Below are 18,554 nucleotides of genomic sequence, written 5' to 3' on the forward strand. Positions count from 1 at the left end.
TTGAAAGTACGTCATGTTATTGTTTTTCAAATAGCAAAAATCATTTTTAATATTTAATTAAATAACAACACAAAATTTCAAGAATGTGTTTTCATTTATTGTTTTCCTTGATCAACAGAGAAGAATTTTCTTTGAACATTTTTACATATTTCGCTAAAAAATATACAAAAAAACGCGTAATTATAAACTAAAATACGTATTCATGGTGCAAAAAACAAAATACTTATGCTCAGATAAGTATGCTCCTTGAGATAATTATTTTAATAAAAAATTGATTAGGGAGACCTTTAGTCTTCTCTCATAGTCTAATTTTTAGTTTTGCCTTCTCATAAAGGAGGTTTGTTTACGATTTTTTAATCGAAATGTTAGAAAAAGGTAAGTAATACTTTTGTATTAATTTCTAATATTCCTACAACCAAAACTTTTGTCTAACTAAGCATTCCGTCAAGGTAAAACTTTCTTCCTTTTGGTTTGTCTGATTTTGAAAAGCCAAGGTACACCAAGTAGAAAAATGGGCACCGGGATTGTTGATCTTTACCTGGATTTCACCACAAATGGAATAAATTTTGACTTGAAAAGACGTAAGTATTACTTATATAACATGTAATGCATCTTCCTAATATAATCATATCTAATATATTTAAAAGCTAAATACGAAAGGGTTTTGAAGGCTAAAATATAAAAGAAATACTATTTTTTAAGATTACAATTTTACGATTATAAATAACAATAGAGTAATTAATAAGTTAATTATTTATACTTAAGCTTATTATACTACCAAATTAAAGTATAATCAAAAATATTAATTTAGAATTATTAAAAACACATTTTTATACATTCGGATTTTTTAAGGCCACCAACAATTTTTTGAGAGTAATATTATTAAGGGTGGCCTATCAAAAACAGTCTATCAACGTTTACGGCTTTAAATGTGGTAATTGAAAAAAATCGTCGGATCTGTTTATGTTGATTTTCAGCGGGATATGTTGTAACCACTTTTTATTAGATTTTTGCTTTTGATAAAGATTGACTGATGTTAAAAGGCTTTAACACGTTGAGCGCCCATGACGTTCCTGAACGTCGTGTTAGTTTGTCACCGTACGCCCATGACGTACATATACGTTATTTACGCATGGAACTTCACTCATAAGCAGTGAAGACTAATTCAGTTTGTGTTTGGGCATCTCATAAAGACTTTGAACAATTCTAATAATCGTTTGTTCATTGAAGTAGTCTTATATTTTGCCAGTGACGTTCATTTATGTCATGTTTCTGTAAAGTTCGTCAAAGCTAGTATTCCACGTTAGGCAACTGGGCGCGGGATGTCAATCGAAAAATCGACCCTGGCAGTCAACGTGTTAATAGAGTAAAAATAGAGCAATAACGGCAGCTTATTAGTTTGGAGAACATTAATTGGTGGTGGATTGGCATGAATTATTCTAGTCTAGAGATGCTTACCTTTTAAATTGTGGGCGTCATCCAGTTTGGTGCGTTTATTTAAAGTGCAGTTGTAAGAATCTTTACCTTGCAAATTGGTTCAAACAAAAGGATATAAAGAAATATAACACTTAGTAAAACACAAAATAAGCTTCAATTATTAACAACACTATATTATAAAAATATGCAAATACTGGTCAATGTTCGTTGTTTAATCTTTTACTTGAATAAATAATTGATGTAAGAATTATAAGACAGTTTCTTGTAAAAAACACAACCCCTGAAATCAAAACTCTATGCACCGAAGTTATAAAATATTAAAAGAAATCAATAACCTGCTAGTACGTAACTACCCTTTGGCCCAAGTCAGCAACCTACCGCACAGTACACTGTACAACACTAAATCAATTAATAATAAACATACCTTTCAGTGCGGTTGCTTACATACAATACTGTAACAAAATCAGGAGAGCGAAATTAAAAGGAATTGAATAAATTATTATTTAGGTAGATAGGCCGATTGCATTACATTATAAATTGCCAAGAAAGAACTTTAATCACTAGACAAGGGGTAAGTTCCGTAACCTAACCTTGGTGAATCATCGGTTAGAAGCGGTATTTTTACGGTTCCTGAGAAAATTTCGGTTTGAAATGAAACGCTCTGGTTTCTCGTTGGTCTTGTTTTCGTTTGTTGATATTAGGTTATAAACTCTATTTCTGTGTTATAGGTATTAATATTTATAATACCCATAATTAATGCAAATGCAAATGCTGTTGGTATATTTGAGCTCCTGCTCCTAAGCAGTGATGAAAAAAATATTATATAAATACATACCTCCATTATATCAAGATCAAGTCCTGGAGTTAAATTGCAATCAATACAAGTGTATTAAATGCAATGAATTAAAACAACTAAATGATCAAATTTCATAAACAGGAAAAAAACACGAAAAAATCAAATCAATACATAATCTATAAACACAGGATTTCCGGATGTCGTAGATTGAACTCAGAATACAATAAATAATAAATACGTTTAATTCACGACATCCGTAGGAAAAACCGAAGGGTACCGAAAAAAATTATTGGTCGTTTCGGTTGATATTTGCAACCAATTTTTCAGGAACCGCGTTTCATAACCAAAGCAAATTTGAGAAATTGTAGAGTTATGGCAACGGTAACCGGCACAACCGGAGAAGCGGATTAAGTTACGGATCTTACCCAAGAATTAATAAACTAAGGAGTCATTAAATAATATAAATTAATTAATATGACTAGTCCCAAAATCCAAACAACAAAAACAAATCTTACATTGTTTACACATTACTTTACATTACATGGCTAATGTTGCCATGAGGTAACTATGAGGTCGAATCCCAACCTCGAGCAATTGAACTTGTTAATCTGAAGACCACACCATTTGGAAAGAAAGCTAAAACGCAATTTCTGGGTACCTCTTTGATAGATAATCCCACGCAGGCCCAGTTTTACAAGATTTAAGAATTAAATTGAAGTTGCAGCGAGTACGGAAATCAATCTAATCCGAAAAGAAAAATTATTCAAGTAACAGGAAAAACAATGGCAACAACAGCCCGGTATCGAAAATGCCGATACCTCAAAAATTGATTCTTGAGCATGGCGTCCGTGACCAATGACAAAAGACAGACGGATAGGAAAATCACTTTAGTCAGAGAGAGAGAAAAACAACCTGATTCCAGTAAATTGCTTAAAAATTTAACGCGAAGAACTGCTAACGCCATCTAGGAGTACTAATTTTTTCCAGTGCCATGAATTAGACACTTTACACTAGATATGGAGATCAGTACTATATTTATACAATATTAAATTATGACATTATAAAAGCAACAAAAAAAATAAAATGCTACAATATGTATACATAAATTCTATCGTTATCCTTCTTTCAACCTCTTGGGGGAGGCGGCATTCCGCTTATTTTTATATATTGCGATATATCTTTTGAAATTTCTTTTTTAAATTTGAATTTTAATGATTAGTACGTGGCCGCCGTTTACATCTATACATCAACTATTCTAGAACATTTTAAATAATATCGGATGGCACTTATTAGTGATGCGTAATGGCGTTGATGCGTGATAGCGTTCCATAAATCTAAAGGTTCTAGGCTAGGTGCCATAGATTTTCAAATTCAACTCCCGATCGTCTTCACAATGTCCAGGAACACTTCACAGAGTTGATATAGTTTTGTATGGAAATGGTAGGCAGACATTTTTAAAAATCAATGAAATTTAATTTAATATCTTGTTAAAGGTGTAGCTCAAATATAAAAAGCGTAGCACCATTTTAGCAAAATATGATTGCTCTTTCAAACAACGTATTACAACATACGCCCCGTTCGAAAAAAAATAACGGTGAATCTAAATGTGTCGCCCCCGCTAAGGAGTTGAAGTTATAGTAATGAAATGTATGTTTAAATGTTATCCTGAAAATAAAAGTAGAATCCGGGTCCGATAATTTTTTAAATTTTCATATTCGAAGCCGTAACTTCTCCAAGCTGTTTTCGATAGGAAACAAGATTCCAAAAATTAACTTGTATGAAAAAAAGAAAAAGTAATAACCGATCCCCAATTTAGAAAATATTTCCAAAATGACGGGAACCATAGGATCGGGCTTTGACTTTACACATGATAGCCCCGTTGATTACGAAGTTACGATCATCGATGTTGATAATGGATTTAGAATTGAATGGGTTTCAAACAATACTAGTTTGGTGATAACGGATTGTTTAAATCTACAAAAAGGTAATCATATAAAGCCATAAGAGTCTAATTTCTCTGTTTTTTTGTTGCTATTTCTTATTTTACTTAAGGTACGTTAAATTGGTATGGAGGCCCTCAAATCTATCAGCAAGAATGGCCAATAGAAAAGCTACAATTAAGCGGAAACGATCCCTACGTTCTCAGGAAAGCCAGCAACTTTGCAGGTATGTCCAAGATAACATTCTAATATAATTTTCAGGTTTAAAATTAAGAATAATCAATATTATGATAGAATTTGATTTGACTTTCAGATAACTTGAAAAAGTTTTTAAAAATAGTTTTATATTATCTGATTGAGGGTATGAATGTCCATTGTGTTAGCATTACCTACCCCATACAAGAACAAATACGTCTTTTTATTGCGATCGGTTTTCCGCAGTGGCGAAGCGTACGAGTAGACAAGGTAGACACTGTCTACCCAAAATTATCCAGTTATTTGTCATTAATTTATCACGTAATTATTTCATGTAGTTGTTGAATTAAAATTTTAAAAAAATAACACAGAACGTAGTTGCTATCCTTACTATTATTATATAGTATCTAAACATGATTAATCCGAAGGCGCACCCCGCCTGCCGCACCGATTAAGATAAAAATACAGTGCTGACACCCAATTAATGTATACGAGCCCCAGAAAGACACATTCATATTTGTCTTCCGAAATTTGGAGCATATCGAACCAAATACGCATCAAGCAGGCTACAGAGGTCCGGCCGCATTCAGCCTATTACGTATGCAAAAATTATTCGCGGGGAAGACATTCGAGCTTTTGTCTATCGAAGTCGACCAGCTATTTTATTATGCTGTTGAGGGTTATTGTTTATGGACACGCTTGATCTGGTCAGCCGCAATACATCTTCAGTTTTGTCTGCATTTGGTGGGGGCGCGTGCTATAGTAATTTAATAATTAGTATTTTTATTTTTGGGTGTATAGAAACGGTTTTTTAGTGGTTATTTATGAACGACTGTTCGATATTGGCAATTGTATTTTAGTTATGTTTTTTTGTAAGTAGTATTTATTTTTATCTATCTATCTTTTTATGCTAGTAGTAATTATTTATTTCTTTTTTATATCACTACATAATTTTTCTCTTTGAGTTAATATTTCATGCGCTTTCATTCTGTATTTCATTAAAGTGAATAATATTGAAGACATATTTTTTTCTAATTAACGATTTTTATTGTTTGTCTACCCGAAAAAAAAGTTCACGCTTCGCCACTGGTTTTCCGCCCTTACTAACTAGCTGTCTTAAAATAATTAAGAGATGATATAAAAATGGAGAAGTTCTGTTCGCACCAATATTTATTTCCGACAATAATGCTTATTAATTCAATTTTTCTGAAAACAAATGCATTCAAAAATGCAAAAAAATTGAGACGCTTCAACTTCTGGAAAACTGGCTAATTAATGATTAGTTTTTATTAATAATTAGATCTGTGTCAAATGCAACTACGTGGAAAACAATGTCTTCTTATATTTTCCTACTTATTTTAGGCATTGTTGTCTATTAGTCTTCTTCTTCTTCTTCCTCAATTACAATGGACTCGCGTCGTATTTCGACGGCCGCCCAATTTTGTTGTTTATTATGGACCTAGAGTTTAATGTGGGTTCCGAACCACAAGTGCTTTGTTTTTTTTTAAGACAAACATGCCTATGCCAGGATTCGAACCTGAGACCACACGATCGTATCGTGAACACTTTGCCCACGGTGCTACCGAGGTCGGCTGTCTATTAGTCCAAACTTTAACTGGATTCATCAGATAGACGGGACTTTAGTGCATATACTATTAGACCATATCCCTAATAGAAGATAATTGATAAACTTAGTTGTCAAGCCTTTTCAAAACATCAATAAGCTCCTTGTAGAAAAACGAATGGATGTCTTTGTCATTCGTACTTTGACGGCAATAGTTTTTTTCACAAAAAAAAATTAAAACTTACTACATAATTTAATTTCATCTTGATATAAAAAATCTCAATTTGATGTCAATATTAAGTTAAATTCGGACTCGAGAAGAATGGACGATTACTTTGATGGGGTTGTATGGTTGTAATGTAATGGTTTGTGCATCATCAATGCCCTCATAAAAATATGGTCCAATTATTCGACTATTAGAAGTCCAACCCACACATTTATTTTATCAAAATTCTGGTAGTTTCTCGGACCCAATGTGGGTTTTCTGTCGACCAATAATAATTATGACGATTTACGATTCCATTATTGTGAAATAGTGATTCGTCGCTCCACATAATTTTTCCTCAAAAATTTGGCTCACCGTGTAACTGATTTGATACAAAGGCTATAAATTCTAATCTTCTTTGGTAGTCGTTTGGCTGTAAATATTGCACCAAGTGAATTTTGAAAGGATGGTATGCGTGGTTATTCAGAATTCGCTGCACTGAACTTCTCGGTATATATTCATCTCCTCGGAGATGGCACGTACTATGGATTGCATTGCCACGAGTGCAAGGACATTTATAAATCGCTTCAATTCTTACGGATCGAGCACGATTTGAATTTTTTGAAAATCACCAGTTTGAATTTTTCTTTCCACATTCTCGAATATTCGTGCGATGGCGTTGGGCCTTCTAGAAAACGTTCCTGATATAGCCGTCTTGCATCTCAAGAATTTTTCACATTCACCGTATATCAACACCATGTCTACATAATCATAAGCAGTAAAAAGTGAAGGCATTTTAATAAAAAAAAACCGTAACTGTTCTAATTATTAGTTATTTTAAAATTATTCTGACACTGTTGATGAAATTACTTAAGAAGGTAGGTAAGCTATTTTAGTTATTTTATTAACATAGATCCTTAGTTACTAACTTATCTCGAAAACCATCAATATTTGATGTATTAGTGTATTATAAATTTTTGATGTAGAATTGAATAAAGAGTAAAAATTTCGTAAAATGTACAAGGCGTTCTATTTAATTTTTTTTTTCATATTATATGCAGGGGCGAAAAAAATCGTGTGTAAATAGAGTTGAGACATCCTGTATGTATACATATATTATATATTATACAAATATTATATTTCTTTTAGTTCCCGAAAGGTATTGGTTAAATTCTATTGGCGCATTTATATACATCGATGAACGGGTACCATTGTTTGTTGACCAAAACCTCGGTGAAAAGGCCTGTTTTATAGCGAAAAACCAGGGACCTTATGTAGGCAGAGAGAGGGTAGGATGTATAAAATGTAAATAATTATTTAAAACAGTATTATTATATATATATGTTTTTAGTTGATACATCGTTACCACCTTATAGCTATGGATGATCCAGTTTCTGCTCATAAATATGCTGCTATGAACTTTTGGTTAAAGCCTCAATGTTAGTAATTAGTTTTAAATATTAAATATTTTTTAAATCAGACTAGTTCCATAGTCAAACTAAATACATTTTCCGTCATATTTATATTTTTTTTGTAGATATTCCCAATGAGAAAATGATCAGCGAGCCAATCTGGACGACTTGGGCAAAGTACAAAAAAAACATTGACGAAAATATGGTTAGAGAATTTTCTTATGATATATTAAACCATGGATTTAAAGGACAGATTGAAATTGATGAACAGTGGGAGGTAATAATAATATTTTAAGCTATAGGCTCAACACTTTTTTAGCACTTTACTGAAATACAAAAAAACATCTTTAAAATTATACGGAACTTAAGTAACTTTTTTTTGAAAAATCTATTATCTTGCAATCCAATCTACGCTACGAGTCATCGGTAAGGCGGACTAAGTTGTAAATAAATCATGGCTTCATTCTTATCATGTTTATTCTCTTCGTCTGACTTCATACTTAAAATATCCAGCGTGTGCCATTTAATATAATCGAAATCATAGAACATTAAACATACAAACCTAAAAGCATATTAAACGAAACGGAAACCCCTGTCACTGAATACTTCAATATTAGTCAATACTCTTAGTCATAACAAATATAATACCACGTGGAGGGCAAGCGGGATTTATGTCATTCGCTCTCTCGGAGTTTTACGGCGCGTTCACCAATTCGAAGCGACGTACGTTGGCATGCCGATTTTGAATTCAAAATTATTAGTATATGAAGCTCTAATTATCAGTTAAATTGCACAAGTTCAGGCACTCAGGTAATCACAATAATCTTAATCTCTTCTATACCTGTTATTAATCTAAGATTGTCAATATATCCCAAACTCTTAAGAAGCTTTTTCAATTTAAATGACAATTACCGTTGATCGCCACCGAGAACACACTAGATTAATTTTACGTTATTCTCTTATAAACTTTCATATTTTAGACATGTTTTGGATCCAGAGTCTTTATTCCTGACAAGTTTGGCAATATTTCGAATATAGTCAAAGATTTACAAGATAAGAATTTTAGAGTTACTCTTTGGGCTGCTCCTTTTGTAAACCTTGATTGTACTGCCTTGGTAGAGGAAGGTGAACGAAATGGTAAGGTTTAATTTGTGTTGCGTAAATTAATATGATGTTTGTTATAAGAGCTGCTCTATTAAGTCCAGAACAAGAATGTCTATCTTTAAGCAAATTTGTTAATTATTTACTTAAAAAGTATTGATACACACATGAAATTTTAAAGTGATTTTATTAAAAAGTAAGAGCTACATACTTAAAAAAAAGGGTTTCCACTGCTACTTGAGAAGTTGAAATATTTAAAATATTACTTCTTGAACTTTCTTAAAAATAATGCACATCTTATTTATAAAGAATATACATGTATATACATGTATATCTTCTGAATTCAATAAGTTCTATGCAATAATACATTCTTTTTAGGATACTTTGTAAAAAATACAGAAGGAAATATGTCAACTGTATGGTGGGAGAGTAATGATGCACGTCAAATCGATTTTACCAAAGAAAATGCCAGAGAATGGTATGCTGAGAAGCTGAGAAAACTTCTACAAGATCCCGGTGTAGATGGTTTTAAATTTGATGCCGGGGAGACGGACTATGTTGCTCAGGTAGTAATTGAATCAACCAATTTTGCATTAAAATTATTAGTAAATAATTTTTTATTGTTAGCCTGCTGTTTACAATAATGAAGATCCTGAGTTGGTACCAAATATTTTTAGCCAAAGATACATTGATACTATCGCGGAGTTTGGCAATCTTATTGAAGCGAGATCGGCATTTAGGTAACATTTTGAAATAACAGTTTCCAGTAAAGTAATTTGTGTTATTATCTTCAGAATTATTTATTTTTAGAACGCAAAATTATGGTATATTTTTGCGAATGATTGATAAAGATTCGCTATGGGGATTAGACGATGGATTGCAGTCATTAGTCACTACCCTTCTACAGCTAAATATGGTTGGATATAGCTTGTAAGTAAATAAATATATTGTAGATTTAAATATCCAATATATTTATACTCATTTAGTGTGTTACCTGATATGATCGGTGGAAATGGCTACAGAGCTCAACCTACCCTAGAGCTACTGATTAGATGGACTCAAGCTACAGTATTTATGCCTTCAATGCAGTTTAGTTATTTACCATGGGATTTTTCTGAAGATGCACAGGTAATTTTCTTTAATGAACTATCTAAAATCAACTATTAACCTTTAAATGTTTTCAACCACTTCCCTTAAAAGACACATATTATAAATTTATAAACTATTTTTTTCAGCTTAATGGAACCGAAATAATAAGGAGCTTTATTGAACTACATGAAAAATATAGTCCTCAAATCATAGCAGCTCTACAAGGGACAGTTCGAGATCAAACACCAGCTAACCCACCAATTTGGTGGATAGCACCAGATGATGAAATTGCTTTGCAGACTTATGACGGTAAGATTATTTTTAAAGATTTACATATTAAAGATTTACATGATTTGTATAGCTATAAAGCCTCACGTATGAATTTCATAACACGGACATCGAAAGTTTGACTTTTTATAGCTATGGGAAAACGGTCAACCAAATCCGGGTAATGTTTACCAATAGTTTTTACCTAGTTGATAAAAAAATTCTATAGCCAGGTCTAAAGTTATTTTTGTCAGAAAAGTTAAACGTCAAAATATGTTTACTTTTGTTAGAAAAAAATTATAGTCGATCTCAAAATATCAAGATGCATTCAATTCAATTCGAAAACTGTCACTATTCGCATATAAATTATACTATTTATTCTATTACAGCAAGATAAACCAGAATATCTGTGTAATCAGTTTGACACAAAAATAATAGAAAACTGAAACGAGATATCATTCTTTGCAATAAAGTGTAAATTAGTATTTTTTGTGACAAAAGTATGACCAATATTTTAATTGATAATACATGTTCTTCTATCTTTCCTTAAACAAAAATGTGTCTGTCAGTCAATTACCAACGGCTGGACAATTCGAGCAAGTTTTTAAAATTTACTGCTATTATTGGACTGAATAGTTCTAAATGCGTCAAAGTTCTGTTTTATTAGTTCTCATAGAGTGTTAGAACGTGTGTTACTTTTTATAGTATTAATGGTAAATTAATGCAATATGTAACTAAAGTAAAGGATTTAGGAGTCATTTTGAAAAAAATCTATCCTTAAGAGATCATTTAAATAATGTCACAGTTAAGTCTTCCAAGATGCATAATTTTTTTTTTGAGCCATTGCAGCTATTATAGCGTTGGTTACTATAGGGGATGTATTGTTCACTATAATGTATTATTGTTCACCATAGTGAAGAATAGCAATACCAATAATATATCATAATATTACTGACTTGCTAGCTCTAAGCTTGAAGATGTTCTAATATGAGCACCTTATCAGGCAGTGCAAAACCTATTAACTGAAGAAACCCAGCAAAGATTTTAAAGATTTTGTGCGTTTAAATTGGATTTATTGATTGCTGATTAATCTTAAATTGAGAATAGCTTAAATTTAGTTATTCTTCAAGAACATACGAAATGGCAGGGGATGTTGTTTATATATAAGCTTGCAAATAGAAGATGTAGATTCTAGTGATTTATTACAGTTAAACAGTGCACTAATAAAGATTTAACCTACGAGAAATATAATTTTAAATTTGTTTGCATTCCATTTTAGCTATTTCTTACCATGTAAAGATAAATAAAGCTATTTTTTTTAATAAGAGCTACAGACATTTCGTTTTTTTTTTATTAGTTATTAACTAACGAAATTTTCCAAGTGCAGTATATTTTTTGGGACTTTATATTTGCGACAAAAATTTGATTAGACTTGAAATACATTCATTATCAAGTTGTTAATTTTTTCTTTGTGAAATTTTATTTAAATAATAAATCCAATTTTCGTTTTTTTTATATATTTTTAAAGTATAAGTTAATTTTTTCTTCTTCTTCCTCCTTTGTTACACTGGTTTCTTTCGGACTAGCTGTTATTGCTCTTGCCGGTCTTCTCACTTGCAACTGTGAGCTATGGTACTTTTGGCTCCTATACTACTTTTCTCTGTAGCATCTGGGTGCTGAGGTTGGATTAAAGGATTTTTAACTTCTTTCAGGATAGGAAAGAGTAATTAGGCTTCGGGGAAAGGTTGCCAGTTATCTTTGGGCGGAGCCAGAGCCTGAGCCCCACTCCTCGCAGAGAAAACAAAGCCTGAGCCAGTCGGGCGGAGGACTGAACGATCTCAGTCCTTTAATTTAAACTTAGATACTATAAGAACTGTTTTGGTCATATTTGAATTCGGCGGCTAATATCACATTACGCCTTTCTATGGCCGGTTTTCTCTTGGTCTCAGGAGAAATTCTCTTATTAGGGAGTAGTCTACACTTCTGACTTTTTCCTTGAACTTTGAATGTTTTTTTAATTATGTATTCTTGAATTGTATCAAGTTTGCAGTCAGGTTTGAAGAAGGGTGCATTAGTGAACATCCTCAAACACTTATTCTGAAACACCTGAAGCTTTTTGATGTTCGTCTTCGTGGTATTCCAGAAAATGTTTGAGGCGTAAAGCAGTTTAGGACGTAGAACCTGTTTATAGACCATTAGTTTATTAGTCAAAAAGAGCTTACTGCTCCTGCAGAGAAAGGAGTAAAGCGCATGAATGGTTCCATTGCATGAATTAATGTGCTTTATAATGTGCGTTTTAAAGTTTTTTTTTGTCGAAATATACTCCTAGGTACTTTATCTCATCTTTCCAGGGGACCAGCGTGCCCGAAATTGTCAAATTTGGGATGTTGCGGTCATGCTTTTTTGTTATTAGAGTGGTCTCTATTTTGTTACTATTTATTTTGATTTTCCAGTTGTTTGCCCACTCTATAATTTTATCTAGATGACTCTGCATGTACCCTGATATCTGGACTAAATTTTTACAGCTCGCAAAGATACAAGTGTCGTCCGCAAATAATGCGATTTGCGAATAGTGTGTCCTTTTTGGAATATCCGCTTGGTATATGTTGAATAAAATTGGTGCGAGCGGGGAGCCTTGGGGAACTCCCGCTCTTATCCTGTTATAGGAGGTGATAGTTCCATTTATTTTAACGGTAAATTCCCTGTCTTTCAGGAAATTTTTAATAATGGGTCTGTAACTTTCCGGTTTTTTAATGTTTTTACCCTGTTTAGGTATTACTACCACAATTGCTTTTTTCCATTCGTCCGGAAAATAGCACAGGCTAATACATTTGTTATAAATGGTTTTTATGTCCAAGAGTGTTTATTTCATCAGTGAGTGTTTATTTCATCATGACCTGGTGCTTTCTCATTCATTTGGTCTTTAATTACATCTCTTATTTCTTGTAGGCTTATACTTTTGTAGTTTGGTAATGCGTTTAGTGGTAGGTTTTCGATTTGTACGTTTGATAGCTTTATTTCTTCACGTAATTCGGGATTATCTGGTATATTGTTTAGGTCAAATTGTTCTGTTAATGATCTGTTAAAAGTTTCCGCCTTATCCCAGTCCGATTATACTAGGAGACCGTCTTGGTTTTCTATAGGCGGGAACTTTGTTTTTGTTCTCCCTCTCAGTATTTTTGAAACCTTCCAGAATTTTGATTTGTCTTCATCGCCATCGTTAAATTCTTCTAAAAAATTGCCCCATCTTTCATTTCTGAAGTCGAAGACTTCGTTTTTTATTCTTTTCGTAAGATTATTCGCAATTCTTTTTGCCTCTGGGTCTTTTTGCAGTCTAGCCTGTTTATTTAGTCTGTTTCTTGTTCTTATTAACCTTTTAATTCTCATTGGGAAGACTATGGAGTGGGTGTTTGCGATTGAGATTTTAGTGGTTGCTAAATTAAACTATTCTGTAATTGCATCTGTTAATTGTTTTATTGAGGAATCTATTTCCTCAATAGAGCTTGGAGTTGGGATTGGATGATTTTCTGCAAGTATATTTTTAAACATTTCCCAGTTGGTGAGTTTTTTTAGGATAGGGATCTTGCATAGAGGTTTGAGCTACAGTGATTAGGATTGGGGTATGATCAGAGGAACTAAGGGAGTCCATATTTTCAACCACAATGTTATGGCTTAAGTTTTTTGTGACAGCTATACCTAGAATATCAGGAGTGGTATGGTGATAGTGTGTAGGGTCTTTTGGTGCTACTACCTGTATGGTATTTTCACTTAAGTATCTTTCCAGTGTGCGCCCGGCTGCTGTCTCTGCTACGCATCCCCAGCTTCTATTTTTTGCATTCCAATCCCCCGCCGCTATGCTGGGGGTATCTTCTCTAAAAAAAGTGTCTAATGTTTCTGTTGTTAAGTATTGAGATGGTGGCTTATATACTGAGATGATGAGAACCTCTTTGTCTTCTTATTGCGTTGCGGTACTTCTTGGTGGGTAATGTTTCTTTGGATTAGTATTGCCGTGCCCCCGCCCACTACGTTTGGCCTGTCGTTTCTATAAACTTTGTAGTTCTGTATTTTGAGTTTAGTGTACGGTCTTAGGTAGGTTTCTTGAATCAGCGCTATGTCAATATTGTTATCGTTTAAGAACTCACAAAGTTCGGATGCGTTTTGAGTAAAGCGACTGCGCGTTCCAACTAACAGTATTCAGGCATTTGACGGAATCCCCCAGTCTACGAGTTTGCACCTAGGAGCAATAATTTTACCGCTGGATTACTATTTAGGACGTTAAGCTTATTGAGGAGGTTACCATTTTTTTGATTCAGTTCGTTTTCGGGGAGACTCAATAAATAGAAAAATGGGTTATTCCCCGCGCTATCGATGTTTGCTGACGTGGCCACCCCCCTCTTTGGCTCTGGCCCCTGAACGCGGTCGGGTAGAGTTTTTTCCGCGTATGACGCTGCCGTAGCCTTTTTTTTCTGACTATTGACAAAGTTTGGGTTCTTTGGGTACTGCCAGTAGTTTGCAGGGTGGTCCCCACCGCAATTGCAACATTCAGCCGGTTTATCCATTTCCTTATCGCAATTCTTGTAGAAATGTGCTCCCTTGCACTTATGGCACCTTGGCGCAATATTGCAATTGCTGAGTGAGTGACCGCACCCCTGACAACAATGACACTGCCCAATTTGTCTGGTGTCTTCTCGGGTTTTTGACTTAAGGTTCTCGACCCTGACCCTTATGTTTAGGAGTGAGCTCACTTCGTAAATTTTTTGTTGCTCTTTAGGCAAAAGGAACCTGGTCAAGTCGGTTTCCCTCCTTCGCCCTGGACCAGTCTTAAACCAGCCCAGTTCGAAGGGGGTGAAACCCAGCGCTTTTACTTCGTCCTCTATTTCAGATAAATTAATGTTATAATCGAATCCTCTCAATATTAAATTAAGCTTATGATCATCCTCCAAAAAGAACAAATGGTACTCTTGGTTATTTTCTCTGAGAAGCTTAGTAAGGTCCCTATGGTCCTGAGATGTCTTAGGGAACAGAGCCAAGCCCATCCTGTCCCTTCTCACTTCTTTCAACTGGATTTTGTTATACATGTGTTTGTGCTTTTGCACCCAATTTGTCGTATCCTTTAATACTATCTTTGGAACTTTGACCGCGTTGTTATCCTGGTTAGGCTTAGCTCTGTTTTGGTTTAAAAGTGACAGATTGGAAAGTGGTGTTTGAAGAGGGTTACTATTAGACTCTCGGCTCGTGCCTGACATTGGGAAGTCATCAATTTTACTATTTGTATTTTGTGACCGTATGCTCATCTCAACATCTGGCGTCCCTTGGGCGCCGTCAGGTGAGGAGGCTTGCGTGCTGCGCATTCGTTTTCTAGAGTTTAGCTCTTCTTCTTCTCTCTGGTTGTGACTACTCAACATTGCCAGTTCATTAGCTAGATTTGCGTTATTAGTCGCCAAATTCCTATTGAAATTCAATGTTTCTTCCAATTTGAGATTCAGGGAGGAAAGCTGCTCTCTATACGATTTTCTTTTTGTAAATTGTCAATTTTTATTTGCATTGATTCTGCCTGAGATTTTAAGAAAGAGTTGGCTTTTTCAAAAAGTTCAACCTCTCTTTCCTTTTGTTCAAGGGATTCTTGTTGTCTAATGATCAAAGCCTCCCTTTCCTGAATCTCAATCTGGAGCCGTTCGTTAATAATAGTCGTTTGCTTCATTTTCTCCACTTGGAGCGGAAGCTCAATTCCCCGGACACCCTTGGAGTTACCGAGGGGAGGGGGTGAAAAGAGATTTTGAGTGGGTTTGATGGGGTTCTTACTTGTTGTAGGGTCTTTTTGGACAGGTTTTTTGAACTGCCCGGATATAGGATCCCCAGACTTACACCGCTCTAATCTTTCTTTGTCCCGTTCTGCTCTTTCTGCCAATTTCCTTTGCTTTTCTTTCTTTTTCTCCGTAGTGTCATCCTCTTTGATGCTGCTGCTTGTGGTATTACCATCGACCTCTGAACTGCATTTGCTTTCGAAGCTGTCTTCTATTTCCTTCCTTGTTCTGATCTCCCCAAATATCCGCCCTCCCCCCCCCCCCCCCCCCATAGGATGTTCTGTTGTTGTTTGGCTTTTTTTTATTGTCTTTGTTCTAATCCTATTTAAATATGCAACTAAATAGATATCACAGTACTTTAAAGTATTCCGAATACTCGACGTTATTTATCCGCGGTCAACCGTCCGATACCTCGGTCGACTCGAGACTCTCCTTCTTTCTCAATTACAATGGACTCGAGTCGTATTTTGACGGCCGCCCAATCTTGTTGTTTATTATGGACCTACAGTTTAACGTGGGTTCCGAACCACGAGCGTTTTCTTTTTGTAAGACAAACACAAACAACCATGCCCCTGCCAGGATTCGAACCCGAGACTACACGATTGCATCGTGAACACTTTGCCCACGGTTCTACCGGGGTTGTCTATAAGTTAATTTAATATCACAAGGTTGGAATTAAATATATTGCTTTAGAAAAATCTTTTTAAAAAGAATTGATAGAAACTGCTTCTTTTTATTTATTTTAAATTTATCAATATCTATATATATATTCAGAGGGTGAAGGGACTCATTTAAAAGTAGAGTATGTTCATTTAAAAAAAACACATAATAATTATTTATTTTTTGGTATTAATTTATGCAAAAGTAGGCTATTTAAATTTACATTAAATTTTAATAATTAAAATTTTGTCACATTTAAGGTTATATGTAAGAATCTTTTCTTCGATCGAATTATTATTAAGTAATATATTAAATGGTTTTTCATTTATAAAGAAAGGAACTAAGACATCTCAAAAAAGCATACAAAGACGTGGAACCTATCAGATCCAATAGCAAGTAGTCAACTTTTATACCACTTTATCATCCAAAAAAAATTTTTAAAGCGATTTAATATTTTAAGCATTTTATGGTATTTTTCAGAGTATCTTCTAGGAGACTCCATCCTGGTAGCACCCGTAATGGAAGAGGGCGCAACTGCGAGGTCTGTATACCTTCCAAATGGCACTTGGCTAGATGGAACTGACGGAACTACCACATACGATGGACCAATTACCTTGAATTATAACGCACCACTTAATGTGCTACCTTGGTTTATTAAGGAATAAATATTCTATTTAAAATATAGAAGTAAAAATGCAAGGCCAATAATAACCGACGTTTATTGTAAGATTCTTATTTAATTAAATTATAACAACTTATTATCATTAATTATCGCATTTGCAGTAAAATTATATTATTGGATTAGCACTTAATAGTCATACATTTCAATTGTTTTAAAAAGCTCGATGCAATAATAAATTGACATATTCAGAATCTTTAAATTATTTTACAATTTATTATTTATGGTTCATATATTGTAGACATCGTGTTTATCACCGGAGCTGCTAAACGTAAACCTTACTGCAAATGTTAAGTACGAATATTCATTATCTACTTTTTACAAATAATATTTCCTAATTTCGAATAACCAAGAAATGCTTTAATTCTTATTAATCTCATAAAGAGAAAAATTACCAGAATTTTCAGAAAACAAAATTCTATGTTATAAAAAAGAGGCACGAAGTTTAGGTAACAAAGTTTTTAAATTTGTATTTTAATTTTTTTTTAATAAAAAAAGGTCCTTGAATAGAAAAAAGGCACCCTTATACCTAATGATTGCAAGTTAACTTACCGGGTAAGTCTTAATCGTGATATAGATTAAGTCAGCGTATAAAATACCAAATATATAATATTCAGCCCAAACATAATGTTTTTTTAAGGTAAAAAAATTTAACAATAATATTTACATCCATTTTAAAGAAAAAAAACACATCAGGCAGTAGAAAACATGGAAGAACAGTAAATTATCTTGAAAACCAGGAAAATAAAACTAATCACCATAGTTACCACTTGGGAGTCAGCTGCTTGAATTGCCATTGTTGATATGCGTTATTAACGTCACAGGGCATTAATGAGAGATGTGACGTTTGTGGGTGCAGGGCCATACATTTCTTGTGTACCCTGTGCATTAGAGTATGAGTGGATTCGTCGTACAGCCATGGGCCGTCGACTGTCCCCAACCTATTTAAAAAAATACAATATCATTTTTAATAGTATTATTGAGAAAAAGTCTGATGGATGTCTTTAAACTAGCAAAACCAGTTTTGTCTGTTATTAAGTCAGGTCATAAAAAGCTGAAAACACAGCTGTGAACAAGAAAACTGAGAGTAAAACTAATTCAGGAATATAATACAAATGCCAATGGTCAAAAGATATACCTAAAAACTTTGTGCGACTCATAACAACGATAACAAGGAGTAGAACGGAGCACTGTCTCCACTTAACAATGTGAACAAATGACACCATAAATAATATACAGGGTGATTGATGGTTGATGGTATCTTAGACGTTTACGGAGAACGGAAAATGGATTTTTTTGACAATTTGGCATCATGGACTTTAGCTGGTGATATAACGATTAAAAATATTTTTAGCGATACAGCGTTGCTTATACCAAAAAATAGTAGCAACTTTGTTATTTTCAA

At 33.8% G+C, this 18,554-nt stretch overlaps 2 protein-coding genes across 3 annotated transcripts in view; one reads left to right on the forward strand and one right to left on the reverse strand.

The window, feature by feature from the left end:
• The first annotated feature begins 241 nt into the window (after positions 1–241).
• Positions 242–17,354, forward strand: LOC126738164 (myogenesis-regulating glycosidase-like). Of its 2 annotated transcripts, none has more exons than XM_050443357.1 (14): positions 242–375; positions 450–581; positions 4,050–4,217; positions 4,286–4,399; positions 7,287–7,426; positions 7,489–7,576; positions 7,675–7,826; positions 8,530–8,686; positions 9,029–9,216; positions 9,278–9,390; positions 9,461–9,580; positions 9,637–9,778; positions 9,886–10,048; positions 16,951–17,354. In XM_050443357.1, the coding sequence occupies exons 1-14, from the start codon at positions 363–365 to the stop codon at positions 17,133–17,135; spliced, it is 1,875 nt and encodes a 624-aa protein (XP_050299314.1). In that variant the 5' UTR covers positions 242–362; the 3' UTR covers positions 17,136–17,354. The 2 variants fall into 2 exon arrangements, with proteins under 2 accessions (XP_050299314.1, XP_050299313.1); XM_050443356.1 differs by having other exon boundaries at positions 280–375; positions 438–581.
• Positions 17,173–18,554, reverse strand: part of LOC126738165 (N-acetylgalactosaminyltransferase 7) — a 58,356-nt gene continuing 56,974 nt past the window's right edge. Inside the window, exon 10 of the mRNA XM_050443359.1 lies at positions 17,173–18,090. Coding sequence (XP_050299316.1) covers positions 17,913–18,090 — 178 coding nt within the window. The 3' untranslated portion in view covers positions 17,173–17,912. The remainder of the gene's footprint in view (positions 18,091–18,554) is intronic.

The sequence above is a fragment of the Anthonomus grandis genome, chromosome 7, assembly GCF_022605725.1.
Source record: "Anthonomus grandis grandis chromosome 7, icAntGran1.3, whole genome shotgun sequence".
NCBI classification, from domain to species: Eukaryota; Metazoa; Arthropoda; class Insecta; order Coleoptera; family Curculionidae; genus Anthonomus; species Anthonomus grandis.

What these genes read in the sequence shown, in the direction of transcription:
- LOC126738164 (XM_050443356.1), top strand. An exon ending in GAAAGCCAGCAACTTTGCAG is followed by an intron (nt 4,400 to 7,286) that starts GTATGTCCAAGA and finishes TATTTCTTTTAG; the next exon opens with TTCCCGAAAGGTATTGGTTA. An exon ending in AGACGGACTATGTTGCTCAG is followed by an intron (nt 9,217 to 9,277) that starts GTAGTAATTGAA and finishes TTTTATTGTTAG; the next exon opens with CCTGCTGTTTACAATAATGA.